Consider the following 15,585-nt stretch of genomic DNA (forward strand, 5'->3'; position numbering starts at 1 on the left):
CCAAACCAAAGCTAGTTTTAACTCAGTACAAAAGTATCTGTCCTTTTAATTACCTTTTTTTTTTTTTTTTAATTGAGGGCTACACTCCCCATGGTACCACATCTCCTTAATGCCACCGAGAACCAGGACATCAGTCTGCATTTAGAGGTAAGGCCTCCGCATACACTAACTTTGAGAGAAGTTGAGGGACCCATATGGCAAAATGTGCCATTATGCCTAATTAAAAATTGATAAGAACTACATTTTTAAAACATCCAGTTACTGCAAAGAGTGGAAGTGGGCTGAATATACAGCCGAAAAGTAAGAATTGAAATTTATGACCTTGTAATCTTACTACAAGTTATCGTTCCCATATTTTGCAGAAGTTCAATTAAATCGGAGTGAGCTGGTATCTCTGGCTAGGAGAAAATCCAACACAACCTACATCCAGACTAAAATTCTTGCAGACTTTCATGGACACAGGTGTAAACTCAAAAGTTACCACTGAGCTTTTAGGGGAGATCTCCCCACTGCACCGTAACAATGCTGAAATATCTTTGCGAGGAAATATTTGCAGATAATCCCTCTTCTGTTTAGGGGTGGCAGGGAACTGGTATAATAAATACACCGCCCCTTTTGCAGCCAGTGTGCACTGGGGATGCTGGGAAGAGAGCCAAGGAAAGTGATGTAACCCACAGTTGACAAAAAAAGCCAGCTGGGGAAGCTGGGGCAGGACACAGTGTGAGCTGCAATGCTGACCTTCGAATTGCAGAAGCAAGAGGGGAAGCCTTTCGGCCAGTTCTGCTTTCCCTCTCCTGTGCTGAGGGCAGGCAAGAGCTCTGGTACAGAAGTACTCACAGCAACAACACCCAGGCAGATAATTAGTAACTCAGCAGAACTCACACATATTCTTCCACTGCTTAGTTGAAACCCGGACTCCTTTTGCCAACGTCATTTCCAAACTTTGTCTCCAAATTCTAAATTTACTTTAGATACTCATTATATTTGGCAGCTAGGTATTGTAGAAACGATATTTTTTCATGCTGTTTTGAGCACAGAGCAGCCTACAAGTCACCACCTACCCTGGCAATGATGGAGGTCTAATTTTCAAGCCATTTCCCCCTTGTTTTACGCATTTAAAGCTGCTAACCCATAGAAACTTTACGCCCCTCATTGTGGTTTTGTTAACAGATTTTTCTGATTTCTCATACAATATTTTAACAGCCGCTGTCTGTCCCTTGTCCTCATGCTTGCACTTCACTGCTGTTCTTTAACTTCTCCCGCTTTGTCAAGGATCTCGTACATCTGAATCTGTTCTTATTTCTTCATGGAAGGACAAGAGTTTTAATTAATTTGGGGCACATGCAATTCTTTAAATATGCATTTGTAGACAGCGCTTCAAGAGGAGTAACACCTGCAGACAGCAGCGCTCACACTATCCTAAATGCTTCTGCAAGCCCTTGAGGCTCCCAGCCCCTGGGTCCCGCCGTTTCTAAACACGTCTGGCGGCAGACAAGAACCAGCTCTACACTCATTCACAGAGGCCTCTCCAAACCCCACCTTTAAACGCATGCCATTTAAAATGCGGAATGAAAATTTTAAATAAAATAAATCCATTCCCATCTTCTAGAAAAAAAATAAAAGGTGCGACCAGCGTGACTGGGAAGGGCGCCCGCCTATCTGCCCCATCGCCCTGTTCCAAAAAATGGCTGCTGGTAGTTTTGGGAACGGCCCCGCCTGCGGCCTAGGCCCCGCCAGCAGCGCGGCGGGGCTGGGCCCGGGCCCGAGGCCGGTGTCGCCGGGGGCTGCGGAGGGACGGCGCCCCCAGCACCCGCTTCTCCTTGCGGCGAGCCTCGGCGCCGCCGCTCCGGAGGGACGACAGGCGAACCGGGGCCGGGAACCGGGGCCGTCCCGCCGGGCCTCCCGTCCCGCTCTGCGCCGCCAGGCCCTGCTGCCATGGCAACGGGTGGGGCGGCGGCGCGGTGACGTCAGGCGCACGGCAGGGCGGGGCGCCGCCTCGCGCTCCCTCAGAACGGCGGTTCCCGCCGGTGGGAGCTGCCGCTCTCTCCTCAGCGGGAGCCGGTCGTTAAATGTCTCTTGGTCGGGCAGACGCGGTCGCCGTTGCCTCCGCGGGTCGTGGCGTCAGGTAACGGAGGGTGTTCAACAGCGCCGGGCTGGTGAAAGGGGTGACTGCTGCCCCCAGAGGCAGAACTGCCATCTCCCCGCTCCGGTCTTTGTGAAAATAACCGACTACATACATGAAATTTGAGGGAATTCCTTTAGATTCTTGAAAAGTCCTGAAGCAGGTGGCTGCGTTGAGCCTGTGGGGAAGTGGAGTCACTTAGAACGAGTGTTAAATACCCTCTGGTCAGCCGGTGTAGTGGAGAGAGGGAGGCAGGTGTGGTAGCTCTGGGGTTTTGTCGTGCTTACAGTTCCTGTAGGTAGTATGCCCCTAAGTAAATACGAGCACGCTTCACTGAAATGCAGTCGAATAATCATCAATAGGTTCCTGTCAAAATAAGAGGACAGGTTGAGTAGGTCCACACAGGGATTTTTTTCTGAGTCTGGTATTTTTCTTGAAAACCTGAAGTGGGATTGGAGGCAGTAACAGGCACACAGGAGGCTTGGGGACTCTGGAATATGGGCTGGGAATCGGAGTACAATGAAGTAACACCCTTCAATCAATGGGCTGTGGGGGTTTCAGAGGCTGCTTCTAGCTCTGCTGCTGTGTGGATTAAATAAGCTCCTTAATTCTCCTCTTTACTGTGGCACCGCTTACTTGCTCCTATATTGGAGCTAAGGGTGAGCAAATCAGTCATTTCTTTGCCTCATGACCTGGTGGATTATCTTTGTTCCCGAGTGCTTTGGGAAGAAGGATCGTCTCTCCTGAAAAACAGCATGGCATGGCATGTGGCAGAGTCTCCCCGTGTAGCTCCTCAGCAGCCACTGCAATGAATGAGAACAAAATCAGTTTCTAACAGGTGACTTGGCTTAATCATTTCCCTATTTTTGGAGTCTTGGGCTTGGCTGATATTAATATAAATAACTGTTCCCAGAGGGACACTGCAGCATGAGAGTGACCTGGAAAAAAAAAAATGAAGTTTTTAGGAGGATGGTTTGTTTTAACAAACAGAGAAGCAAGTAGTTTCCTTTCACTGTTACTTCTCAACCTTCTCATCTTGTGATGGGACAAAGTTACCTTAGAAATCTTTTGCTTTTGCAAAATGCTACACAAATATGTAGTGTTTACTCAAGATTAGTATAGAATGACTGTGCTGCAAAATACTACCTTTTTATTTAATGTAATCCCCTATCAAATATCATTTTGGGGGAAAAAAATAGGGATAAAAATGGAACTTGAATGAACTTTCTGGTCAGGAAGTTGTTATATCTATTTCAGTACTATTCAAGAAGTTTGTAGAAGGAAAACATTCATTCATGTTCTAGACTGCACACTGCATAAGGATTTTTTCCAAGTTTTTGAAGCACCGTTACAGTGGATAGTTTTAACGGTTGCATAGAAAAAAAAAACCAAAACCAAACCTCCAGACACCAAATGAAAAAGTTAGTTCTGAAATTGTTGTTTCCACCTGGCTCTGGAAGTCAGTGGGTTGCAAGTATATGATAAATTGAAAAAGTTTAAACTAAAATGCCCACAGTGAATTAAACAGTAATGGCAGTGATGCACTTAAATTCATTAAGCAAGGAGGTACTGGAAATAATTATCAGCAGATAGAAATCTAAAGTGGTTATTTAGTGTGGATTTCATTTTGAGACCTATTAAACCACCTTAGCAAGGGCAGAGCCTCTCTTTTATCATTACAGTGGGACTGATTTTTTTGAAACTAGCTTGGGATATAGTTAACTTCATTTTAAAACCTAGGTGTGCTGTACAATCAACAGAGCAGAAATTGCAGCTGGTTCTTCAGAGGGAAAAAATAAAGCTTTCAATTTATTAATAAAACTACCAGCCACACCTGTGTAACTGCCAGGCAGGACTAAAGAGAAAACGTTCCATTAGATAATGTCAACATGCTGTTCCCCGGTGGTGTCAGGGAAGAAGTAATATTGTCGCTGTTGAGCTGACGTTGAAAAAGTTCCCAAGCCAGGTGGAAACAACGCAGGATTTCAGATTTAACTCTTGTTCGGTGTTTGGGGTTTGGTTTTTTGTTTTTTCCCTGCACAGGCAGCGGCTGTTGCCCTGCGGGGGAGCTCTGAGCGGGAGGCGTTGAGGGTGGCTTGAGCTTCCAAGGGTAGATAGAGAGCTGCCCTTGGGGCAGGGGATGCTCTCACTGCTCTGTCTGGGCAATCGCCGCGGAGCGGGAGTTAATACCGAAATAATGAATGTTGTTAAACCGATGTTAATTATCTGCACAGTTCCAAGCTTGCGTTTGTTTTTTACAGTCTGCCTTCTCCCTTGCAATTAGCTGGGGCTAAATATAAACTGTATAAAGCTAGAGGAGCAGCAGTGGAATGTAAAATCAAAACGTCTGTGTGACGGGAGGAGGAGGAGGAAAATCCAGAAGAGAGGATTGCTTGGCGGGAACCATTTCTCACTAGTGTGGGGAATAATGTTTTAGTGGCTGGGGAATGATAGTTTCTTATTACCAAGCCTCTTTGAAAAGCTTGCTCCCTTGCGGTACCAGGCTTTATGTAAATTCCTATGCTTGCATCTCTCTTCTAGTGTCCGAATATTTTCCCTGAGGTGGGACGTTGGGTTAAAAAGTGTTCAGAGCATAAGTCCTTGCAGGGTAAAATCCTGACCTGTGTGGTATACCGGTTCAGAGCAGCGCCCAGGTCAGTCTGTGTCTAAAATAACCCACGTCAGTGGAGCTGCTGCAGCGCGGGCTTGGCACGGACTTTGGCAAAAAGCAGTTAGGAGCTTTGTGCTATATTAAACCCAGGATTGATGCTCTTCAAGCACACGGATAGCCGGAGGCGAAAGAAACGGGCAGAGGGAGAAGACAGTGTTTGTTTCTGTTACTTCATTACGAGTCTCATGATGTTTTGACCTCCTTAAAATCATGTGAAAGAAAGGCAAGGAGGCGCATGCAGTCACACAAATCCAAGTTCTAGGGCTAACTTCCCAGGCTCTGCGTAAGAATTAGGTCATGACTTCAAAGAGGTCTGCTCAAGTCTGTTGGAGAAATGGGATTAAAAACAAAAAAAGGGGGGGAGCATCACTTCCCTGGTTCCCCTCCACCTTCCCTTCAGAGCGTAAGCCAACGGGGTACAAGTATTTTTCTGAAATGATTTCTGACGACATCCATTTGCCTTTAGGCCGGTGCGCTCACGCAGCCTAAGCCAGCTCTTCCCTTCCCCGGCCGCAGAGGGCTCCGCGCTAAAAGCAGAGCTTGCTGTCGCTCCCCTCCTAAAATCTGCTTCGTGCGAGCCCAAAACTGTCATCTTAAAACAAACAAACAAACAAAAAAAAACCAAAACAAATATAGCTTCCGGCGCGGAGCCGGGCGCTCCGATCCCGCAGACCTTTTCCCGCTGCCTCTCCCAAACGCCGGCAGCGGCTCCGCGGGCGCGGAGCTGCGCGCACGCACCTTCCCCCCCCCCCCCCCCCCCCCCCCGCGGTGCGGTGGGCCGGCCCGCGTCCCCCTCCCCTCCGCCGCCCGCGACGTCGGCCGGCCCAGCGGCGCGGCCCGCCTCCCGCGGAGGGAGACGCCATTGCGGGTTGTTTGTGCAGGCGGCGGAGGGAGGCGGCGCCGCCGCCGCGGCCGCGGACTTTTTCTTTTTTTTTTTTTTTTTTTTTTATTTCCTCCCCGCGGCGATCATGTCCACCCCGGCGCGGCGCAGGCTGATGCGAGACTTCAAGAGGTGAGCGGGACCCCACCCCCCCGGCCCCGCCGCCGGGAGCGGGCACCTCCCGTTCGGCCACCTTCTCCGGGGGACAGGGCCGGCCTGGCAGCGGGGGAAGCGCCGCCGCTGCTGCCCGGGTAGAGCCGGAGCCGCCCGGCTGCGGGCCTGACCCGGCCGTTTGCGGGGCCGGGGTTCGGGGTCTCACCACCGGGCTGCTGCCCCGGTGAAGGGAAAGGGCCGCGCCCGCGGGCAGCGGCAGGGCGAGGAGCCGGGAGGGGACACGGCGTGTCCCGGGCCGTTCCCTCCGGCCCCAGCTCCTTTGTGTTGGGGACGGGGGCTGGCACCGAGGGCTGGCACCGAGCCCCCCTTCCCCGGGTCCTCCCCGGTGGGGGCGGCGGGGCAGGGGTGCGCTCCCAGGCAGCGGCTTCGCCCGCTCCCCCCCCTCCGCTTCGGGGAGCCCTCCCCGTACCTGCCGGGGGGGGCCCCGCCGGGCAGGGCCGGCTTTGTTTGTGCCGGGCGCCGCGGCCCCGGCCGCCCCGCCTCGCCCGTGCGCCGACGGCTGGGGGCGTCTGAGGATAAAAGTTGAAGTTGGTGCCTTCAAAACACGGGCAGACCCGGCCTCCCCGCCTGCGGGGGTCGGGGGAGCCTCCCCGGGGGGTGGGGGGGTGTTAGTCGGGCGGGAGATGGGCTGTCGGAGCGGGCTGTCAGGTGTCGGGGTTCGGGGGGAGTGTGTTTTACAGGTGCCCTTGCCCTAGGAGGGCCCGGCGGTGCGGAGCTGGCCGAGGCCGAAGGCTTGCGCCGTGCTTCCCGCACCCCCTTCCCTTCCCTGACACGAGCCTTTGAATACCGAAGGTGTTTGGCCCAGTTTTCTGAACATACCGGGCTTTAGATCCGTTTGAGGCCGCTCGGGCTGACGGTCTCCGAAGAGAAGTACAGTTCGGGACGGGCATCTAAAAACAAAGCGCAAAGAGTTGGCAAACGCTTCATTTGCCTGTATGTAATAAAAAGCAAAACGCCCTTTAATGTTTTTATGCGCATGCTATTCTGTCTAAGGTTCTCAGTCATGAGGAATCTTCTGTATAATATATACAAACTGCTACAGAAGCAGTTATTAGTTGCACTCTTTTAAATGGTAATGACCGAACCACAGACTCTAAAATAATTTCTTTCCAGTCTGACGTGTAAACACACTTATAACCGAGAGCATAGGAAAAGGTGGGGGGTTCTTCTGTAAGCTTTACAATATGTCGTATGATTTCCCTGGACTGGAGTCACTCGTAAGTTGTTGTTGATGAGTCAGCTTTGATAGTGTCTCTTTTTTTAGCTATGTTATACCAGTACCTGAAAATACATCAGTAAACAGTTGACGCGTATTGTAGTTGCTTTATGTGACTGCATGTAAAGCTACAGTGGTAAAAGCCTGATTTGTGAATCTACAAAAAGTTGGATGTTTTTGAGATGTGGAGCCAACTTTTTCTGTTGTATTTGGGTGTTGGTGTTTGCTAAGTGGGTGTTGCTTGATTCCTGTTCAAATCAAAACAGGATATTCAGTCTTTTTTATTGTATTCAGTTACACAGATGACATGAACCAGTGATTTTTTTCAGGGTGAGAGACTTAAGTAATTTTTCAAGATTGCAATCAGATGTGGGTTTTATGATTTTATAATTGTAGAAGGACTGGTTTAATAATTTTGAAATTTAAGGTGGAGAGAAGACTAAAGCTGTGAAGTATAGCCAAGTAAACACAAAATAAATCAAATTTATTTATCAAATAAATGACAACTTTGATACCCTAAAACTTATGTAACTTTTTCATGTCAGTTTTTTTTACTCTTCTCTTTCCTACTTTAAGTTATGTATTTGTTCAGCCTTATGTTACTTGTACCTCATACTGAAAAAGCAGACCGCGTGCTGTGAACTCTGATTCACTTCTTTAAATATAAACTCCTTTTGCAAACTGTGATTGTCAAGAGCAGTGGAGAGAGAACATTTCAACAGATTTTGTATCTCCTCTAATTTGTTTGACTAAACCAACAGAAAAATAAGGGGGTTTTTTGTTTGTTTGGTTTTTTCCTGTTAGAAAAGGGGCTACAAAGACTACATTTTTCCCTAGCTGTTAAAGATTTCTGGGCCCTGTTCAGATCAGGCTCGTTTCCAGTCCTTGCTACAACCTTTCTGTAGTTAGACCCTTTGACAGCAGGGTGCACGTGAGCTTTTAAATTGGTCTAAAAACCAAAGTCATCCTTCAGATGCATTTGTCAGGCTGAACGCTTAGGCATTATTGTTGGCGTACAGCCTGGCTGTCACATAGGAAGAAGTCCTGTTCCTGCTCTCCCTGACCAAAATAGTAGGTGGTTTATGCTGTTGATACTAAGCTGTCTGAACTGTGTGTGCTCAGAGAGCAAGGATGTAAACACAGAATTCAGAGGCGATCCGAGCTGCAAATGGAGCGAGCCCTGCTTCTGGGCTGTGTCTGTAGGGCAACGCCATTGCTCAGCGTCCATATACACATGCAGTTTCACCACAGACTTAGGCAGTGCAAGTGCAGGAGAATTGACTGGCTGTATACCAGTGTCAACTCTGAATACATGTGCATTTACACACTGACATTTATTTAGAATTTGTCCCTTGGTCTGCAGGGCTTTTGGTGGTGACTTGCTCATAACAGTGTACTGTGATGTGGTCAAACCTCATCTTAACGCTGAAGAATTGCTTTCGAAGCAAGGGCAGTCACAGCATTTTCTTTATTCTTGCGTAACTCGAGGCTGAATAGGCGGGGTAGGTAGGAGCTGTCACCAAAGGGGTTTGATCAGGCAAATTGCTCATCAGGTGATTGGGGCTTCCTGGTTTGCATTGTTCAGGGTCTTAGGTGACCTTTAAGCAGAAACATTGGTATACAGAAGGATGGGCAGAAGGACAGTATCTGCATCCTTTGGTTGCGATACATATTTCTGTCTGGCCCAAGTTTATGTGGCTTTCGATACGTAACGTGCTTTTCCTTAGTCCAAGGATTAAGGAACTAGAAAGAATTCAAAATGTTTACATGATTACTTTAGAGATAAACACATTTGTTGAACTGGTAAGAGGAAGCAGTACACAGGTTTTCCCCTTGCTCCCTTTTGAAGCAATCAGCTTGCCAGTCAAAATAGGCTTATACCAAATTTAGCCACACGCGCATACGGATCTGGGAATGCAGGAAAAGCTCCACTGATGGTCACTCGCGCTTAGTCCCAGCAAGTGGGCTGTGTAAGTGTCACTGGCTGGTTTTCAGCTCCTGTTTGTGGCTGCAATTTGTTCTCTTCTTCATTGTGGCAGGCAGCAACAATTGCTCTTCCACAGTTCGCTATCTCGTACTGTAAATCTCAGCTGTACGTGGTGCTTTAAATAATTCTTAGAGTTAATGCTTTGCTCCCTGCACACTTAATCTAACCTGTTGGGTTGTTGTAGCGTGTTGGTGTAATACGTGAGAAAATCTCGATGTGCATCACCTTGTAGGTTTGTCTTGCGGAGTATTGATAATCTGTGTGTAATGCTTTGTGTACCTTCTGATTTGGAATGAGAAAATATTTACAAATTCTGGATATTACTGTTAAATTATACTTGCAGGTGGAAGTATTTCATTTATATAAGGCTTGTTATTCTATATTTATAATTCTTAGATTGCAAGAAGACCCTCCTGTGGGTGTCAGTGGTGCACCATCTGAGAATAATATAATGCAATGGAATGCAGTTATATTTGGGTAAGAGTTTTTGATCACTATAAAACTCTATATCAAAGGGCTAAATATAACAAAACCTGGGTTTCGTTTTTACAATGATTCTCTTATTTTATGTACATAAAGTCAGGAAACTTGGAAAAATGACCAAGTGTGCTGTTGTGGTAAGAATCTGTTTTCAGGGGTAATATAGAATGCATAGGAAAGAAAAATTTAGAATTTGTTCATCTTTTTTGAATAAAGCTTGCATACGGCTTAAGAAATAGGTTAGACTGTGTAGGAGTTGGGTTATGAAAAAGCAAGCTTCCTCTTTAAAGTACATAAGAGCCGCATGTTCTTGGCCATTAAATCCAGATGTATTAGCAGTGATTGGATTGATTCCCAGTAGAACACGGTACCGGTTCTGTCTAGAAAGTTATGTTAGATATCCTACAGAACAGGAACTGGCTTAGTATCCTTTCATAAAACTGAAGAATGCTTGCTAGTAATTTGCTCATTAATTTCAGTCTAGTCACATAATGGCGTATGTATTGTTTGGCATGATGATAAAGTAGATATCTCAACTAGCAGATTGGCTATGGGAAAGTGTCTTAGATATGCCAAAGCGCTCAGAGGTTGCCTCTGGATACTTCTCTAAATATTTAAATTATTGCCTCTACCTATATCTTGGGGAGGATGAAGAAGATGATACAAATTCATTGTGCCTGTTAAGAAGTAGGTAATGATCATTTTTAACTGGAGTTTATTTTTAAAACCTTTCAGGCCAGAAGGGACACCTTTTGAAGATGGTAAGCCGCTAACTTTTATATCCTCTGTCATTCTTATAAATATTGCCAGTATGAACATTGTTCTGCTTTGAAAAAATAATAGATGTTATCTGTATATAATCTGGAACAAACTAAGCAAGCAAGTGAAGGAGTAAGGTCTTGTTGGCTATAAAAATATGTATTTTGATGTAAGCAGTGTCTTGTCATAGTGGTTGATGGTTAGTTAGAAAGCTATGAAGCAGTGCTTATACCAAGACTTGTTTATACATATACACTAGAGCTTTTAGTGGGGGAAGTTGGTCTAATGCTGCCAGATGTGTTTTCACATCTCCATAGCTAAGCTCAACAAGACAGCGTGCTTTTCTGGTTTCATCTTTGTGGCATGTTTGATTCATCTCTGTTCTCCTAATGAAGAACAGGTGAAGGATCTTCAATTGTTCTGAATATAGAACTCAGTGAGGGGGAGGGAATACTGAATTTGTACATAAACATGAAAGTTGGTGTGTAATGAAGCTCCCTTAGGCATATGAGGAATAATGAGTTTAATAATTATAGTATTATTGCAGTAATCGGCAGCAGATGGGTTTTTCTCTGTATTGGGTTGGAGGAGTTACAGTAAATTATTCACTGATCCATAATAAAGGTTTTCAGTGAATCAGTCACGAGCTCCAAAGACTGAGATTGCCGATTATGAAATTCCAGCGTTTCTTTGCTGGCACCACAGTGCCTTCTTAATGAAACACCTTAAAGTCACTGAAGTCCATGGAACCGGCATGTTGGGTCACAGAAAAAAGGTGAGGGTGGTGGGATGATTGATGTTGGATCTGGCTGCCTTTGCCATGTATACAGTGAGTCTCCAAGCTTCCACCTAGCTGCTGCTGCTGGGTTTATTACTATCACTAGAGTAGTAGTTCCATTATCACTTGAAATATATGAAAAGAAACCAGACCCAGTGTTGTTTGTTTATATAATGGTGAGAAGCAATACCGATCATGGAGCAGATAAATTAGCTGATGCTGTATATGTTCCTGGAGGTGTTCTTTTGGTGTTAGTTATCTGATTGTATTTATGTTTGTTTGGACAGGTACTTTTAAACTAGTAATAGAATTTTCCGAAGAATATCCAAATAAGCCTCCAACTGTTAGGTTTTTATCAAAAATGTTCCATCCAAATGGTAAGTAAATCATTTTTATTTAGCCGTAATACCCATTAAATATTACGGTGTGGTCATGTATTCTGCAAAGCTCCAGAATGCCTAACAGCTCTCCATCTCTCTTCATTGCTACCTCCTAAGTAGATGCCTAGGACAGCAACTGCTTGATGAAAAATTAAGAATTATTATGCTATTAAGAAGCAGCTATCTGTCTCTTTCTAATCAATATATAGCCTCAGTAGCAAAGCCTGTGAGCATTTTCAGCAGCAGCTGCACTTAGGTTGGCTTAAAGAGGCAATTCTGGTTGCAGATTCCTGCCCCCTTCCATTTAACAGCAATCGTCTATGTGCAGCCACATCGTAAATTGGAGTAGGGAACTGATCGAGCCAAATGTTATTTATTTCTGTCAGGCTAGATTTCAGCCCATTCCATGCCTTTGCTTGGTTCACTGTACCAACCAGTACTAGCACAAGGAAGAAGGTCGCAATGCACGGTCGTAGGAGAGTGCAGAGGAGGCGGCTGACCCAAACTCAATGGTGAGGGCAGCCTTACGAGAGAGAGTGCCATGGTTCCTGCTCCAGCACTTAATAGGTTTTATCCAGTTATTCCTGCATGCAGAAAACACAAACCATGCCTTCTACTTTTCCAAGCCCCTCTGTAGCAAAGGGGAGTATAGATTCAATTTGAGGGTTGCAGCATAAGCCAATTCAGCATTTCTTGTAGCTTGAGCCCTCTTTGAACAGAGGCTGACCTTGGCTTCGGTGCTGTGACTTTTTAGACAGTGCCATCTAACCATTCACCTGTCGCGTAACATGCAGGCCAGTATGCCTCTGACAGGGTTTTTGTCATTTGTTGGTTTTTACTCGCATGAACAAGCTAGAAGACTAGGGCGTAGGAAGTTGGTGAGTGGCGAGTCTCAGTTTCATACGGGCTCTCGTATTAAGACTACTGATAAGTATCCAGACAGAAGTAGGGTTTCAGGCAGACTTTTCAGTATTTTCTATTGTCTGCCTTAGTGTCTCTCACAGTGAGCGTACAGTATGTGAAAGCGGGGCAAGAACTCCCGCCATTCAGTGCGTGAGCCTGTTCAGACTGAGAGATCCACGGCTGGTGCAGCGGATTCCACTCCTGCCATAAATGGCTCGCTGCTCTCCGGGAGGCCTCACCTCTGTGTGGATCTGGGCCAGTCACACAAGAGGAGCAAGAAACCAAGTCTACCAGTTCCTGTGCTAATGCCATAATCTTTAGACCTTCTTTCTCTTCCACTTAAGTGTTCTGTTACTGCCAGTAATACATCTCCTTCAAAATACAGGATGTCAGACTACCGAAAATTGTGAGACATAACTGCTGTCCTCTTTCCTAAAGCATTAATTTAAGCACAGTCTGAATTGGAACAGTAGCTCTGCCTTGAACAGTATGTAATAAGCAAACTAAAATAAATCTGATAGTTTCTAAATGATACCTATGTTGTATTTACAGTTTATGCGGATGGTAGCATATGTTTAGATATTCTTCAGAATCGCTGGAGTCCAACATACGATGTTTCATCTATTTTAACTTCAATTCAGGTAACTTTACATCTATTTTATCAAGTAACTGTAGTGGTGTTAGTCTCTACTCCCAAATATGGAGCTCAGTGATGTGGCTAGCAGGTATCTGTGTCAAGGGGGACTTCAAATACCTGTGAGCTAAGCAGTAGCCTTTTAGATCAAATAAAGGTTAAGGTGCTGACCTGTGTAATCACTAATTTTGAGCTACAAAAGTGCCATTAGATACTTTTTACAGGAAAACTGTTACTGATTTGGATTCCTTTTTAACTGTTTTTAGTCAAGATAGGACATCAGATGTAGGAATTTGCCTAGTGTTTGAAACACCAGACTTTATCGTGAAGCCTTGCCCTATGAAGTCCTCAAGGAGACAATACTGCTGAAACCTGCTTTACTTGGAATAAGTAAAAATAGCCTGGCACAGCAAAAACGTACATTTTCTTTTCTCCTGTGTCATTGTTTTTACTTTTCTACAGGGAAGTTTTGTAGGAGGCATCTTAAGCCCCTCTTTAGTCCTGGATGACAGTAGTAGTGTAATTACCAAATAATCAGTTATCATCAATTAGCAATACTGCTAACTGGCACAAATGACCACGTATCTGTTAGGTTTGTGAACCTAGAAGTATACGCAGTGCTAATGCTTATGCAATATATAATTTGAGGTTCAGTAGCGTAATTGTGGGTGCCTAACCATGAGTTTAACTGTTGGGGTTTTTTTTCAGTTGGGCTCTTATTAGTCGTGTCTGTCTCCTGAAACACATTTGATTTGAAAGTTGTAAGTTGATTTTTTCCCTGATTTAAAATGTGTTGGTTTGTCTCACGTTTTGTTTTCCCCTTTTTACAGTCTCTGCTTGATGAACCTAATCCAAACAGTCCAGCAAACAGTCAGGCGGCACAACTCTATCAGGAGAACAAACGCGAATATGAGAAAAGAGTTTCAGCTATTGTCGAACAAAGTTGGAATGATTCGTAACAGCTGCTTTGTTACTCTCCATCCTCATAATCATTATGTACAATTTAACTCTCAATAGAAAGGCTACCAGAAGTTTCAAGTGCCACAGTTCTAAGAATTTGCATAAAAACTCATTTGCAAATGGAATTAAGCCCTCCAGTTTAGGAAACTTAAAAGCTTGTGTATCTTGATTAACGTACTTTTTATTGCATGGTATGAACTAAGTTATTGCTACATAAATTTGTAATATATCCTGTTTGTATTTTTTTTCCAAGTGTATAATGTTGGTGTGGAGTTTTCATGGCAGAATATACACATTTTGTAAATCTGTACTTTTTCAAATATTGAATGCCTTATTTTTGAATTCTTTAGATTTTTAAATTGGAGAAGAAGCACTTAACAAAGTTTTTATATATAAATATTTCATGTAAAACTGTTAAATACATAACCTTAGTGCAAGACATTCTGCTCTCACTCTGTATCTCTTTCAAAGGGCTCATTTTTAGTCCATTTTTCCTTTTGGTACATGCTGATTATACCATGCACTTTACAAACAGAGAAGTTAATCCATGATGTAACTGTCTTCACTGGACGTCTCTGCTTCTGCACCAGAGCTTAACTTGATTCTGTGCCTCCTCAGTTGTATGAGGAAGAGAAGTATTGGCAGCTGCCAACTGACAAACGGGGAAACAGATGTAACTATTTTGCTGAAAGTCCCACTTTAAACCAGCGGCAGAGTTGCAAACAGGACCTGGATGACCAGGCTTGATGATAATGTGTTCTAATAACTTTTATTTTTCAGGGAGATTGTATTTTACCAAGTTGTAAAATGTTGTCATCTAAATCTGTCCTATATTCACATACTGATACTGTAATATAGTTTTGAGTATCTTCTAATGATTAAAGAGGTGTCCCATTAGTTTCCCTTGGGGGTAGGGAAAAAATTAATCGCCAACAGAAGAAAACATGCCTGCAGATTTAATGGAGCTACTCTTTAAAACTTGGCTGTGTACCACATGGTCAGGTCTTGTGTCCATGTCACAGAGGTTCCACATACTCTTAGGTTGCCAGTTTTAAAGAAGTTTGGTTTTGTTCTTGTAAATGTTGATGTGGTAATTTCTTACTGTAGTCTGTAAACCAGGCTGGATGACTACAGTAAAGAATTAGGCCTTTTTTTTTCCTCCCAGCAGCAAAACTGTAATCCCTTTGTCATAATTCAAATCAGCATTACATATGTATTAAAACCCCCAAATCGCATCTCAAAATACAGCTCAGTGTTGCCTGAAAAGCAGTGGAAGTTTATTTCAGCTAGAGGAGAAAATGTCATTTATCAGCAATAGTAATTACCAAAAAGTTAGTCTCTGTTAACACAGTGAAACAGGAATATCAATTCACACCTCACATTCTGTAATTTATAGGAGCAGCACTATTCAGTTTAGAAACTGCAGTAAGAATACTAGTCAGACCATTCTGTGTCAGTAGCCTGCAGAGCAAAACTATTCTACCTTATATAAGAATTGTTAGAAAACTGTAGTTAGTGTGCAAAGGCTTAGAAACCATTGTGCGAAGTCATACTGAACTACAATCCTGATAAGTCAGTTTGCTTTCCTTGAGTCAGTGAATTTGTGTTTAAGAATTCTTCAATCTATGTATAATTATTAAC

At 44.5% G+C, this 15,585-nt stretch overlaps 1 protein-coding gene across 5 annotated transcripts; it reads left to right on the forward strand.

Annotated features, from left to right (window-relative positions):
* The first annotated feature begins 2,016 nt into the window (after positions 1-2,016).
* On the forward strand, positions 2,017-15,210 carry UBE2B (ubiquitin conjugating enzyme E2 B). Of its 5 annotated transcripts, none has more exons than XM_052816518.1 (6): positions 2,028-2,125; positions 9,447-9,527; positions 10,266-10,291; positions 11,355-11,444; positions 12,903-12,991; positions 13,815-15,210. In XM_052816518.1, the coding sequence occupies exons 1-6, from the start codon at positions 2,070-2,072 to the stop codon at positions 13,941-13,943; spliced, it is 471 nt and encodes a 156-aa protein (XP_052672478.1). In that variant the 5' UTR covers positions 2,028-2,069; the 3' UTR covers positions 13,944-15,210. The 5 variants fall into 5 exon arrangements, with proteins under 5 accessions (XP_052672481.1, XP_052672478.1, XP_052672480.1 ...); XM_052816520.1 differs by lacking the exon at positions 2,028-2,125 and adding an exon at positions 2,920-2,960; XM_052816519.1 differs by lacking the exon at positions 2,028-2,125 and adding an exon at positions 5,703-5,805.
* The last annotated feature ends 375 nt before the right edge of the window (positions 15,211-15,585 follow it).

Source organism: Harpia harpyja, chromosome 20 (assembly GCF_026419915.1).
Source record: "Harpia harpyja isolate bHarHar1 chromosome 20, bHarHar1 primary haplotype, whole genome shotgun sequence".
In the NCBI taxonomy this organism is placed as follows: domain Eukaryota; kingdom Metazoa; phylum Chordata; class Aves; order Accipitriformes; family Accipitridae; genus Harpia; species Harpia harpyja.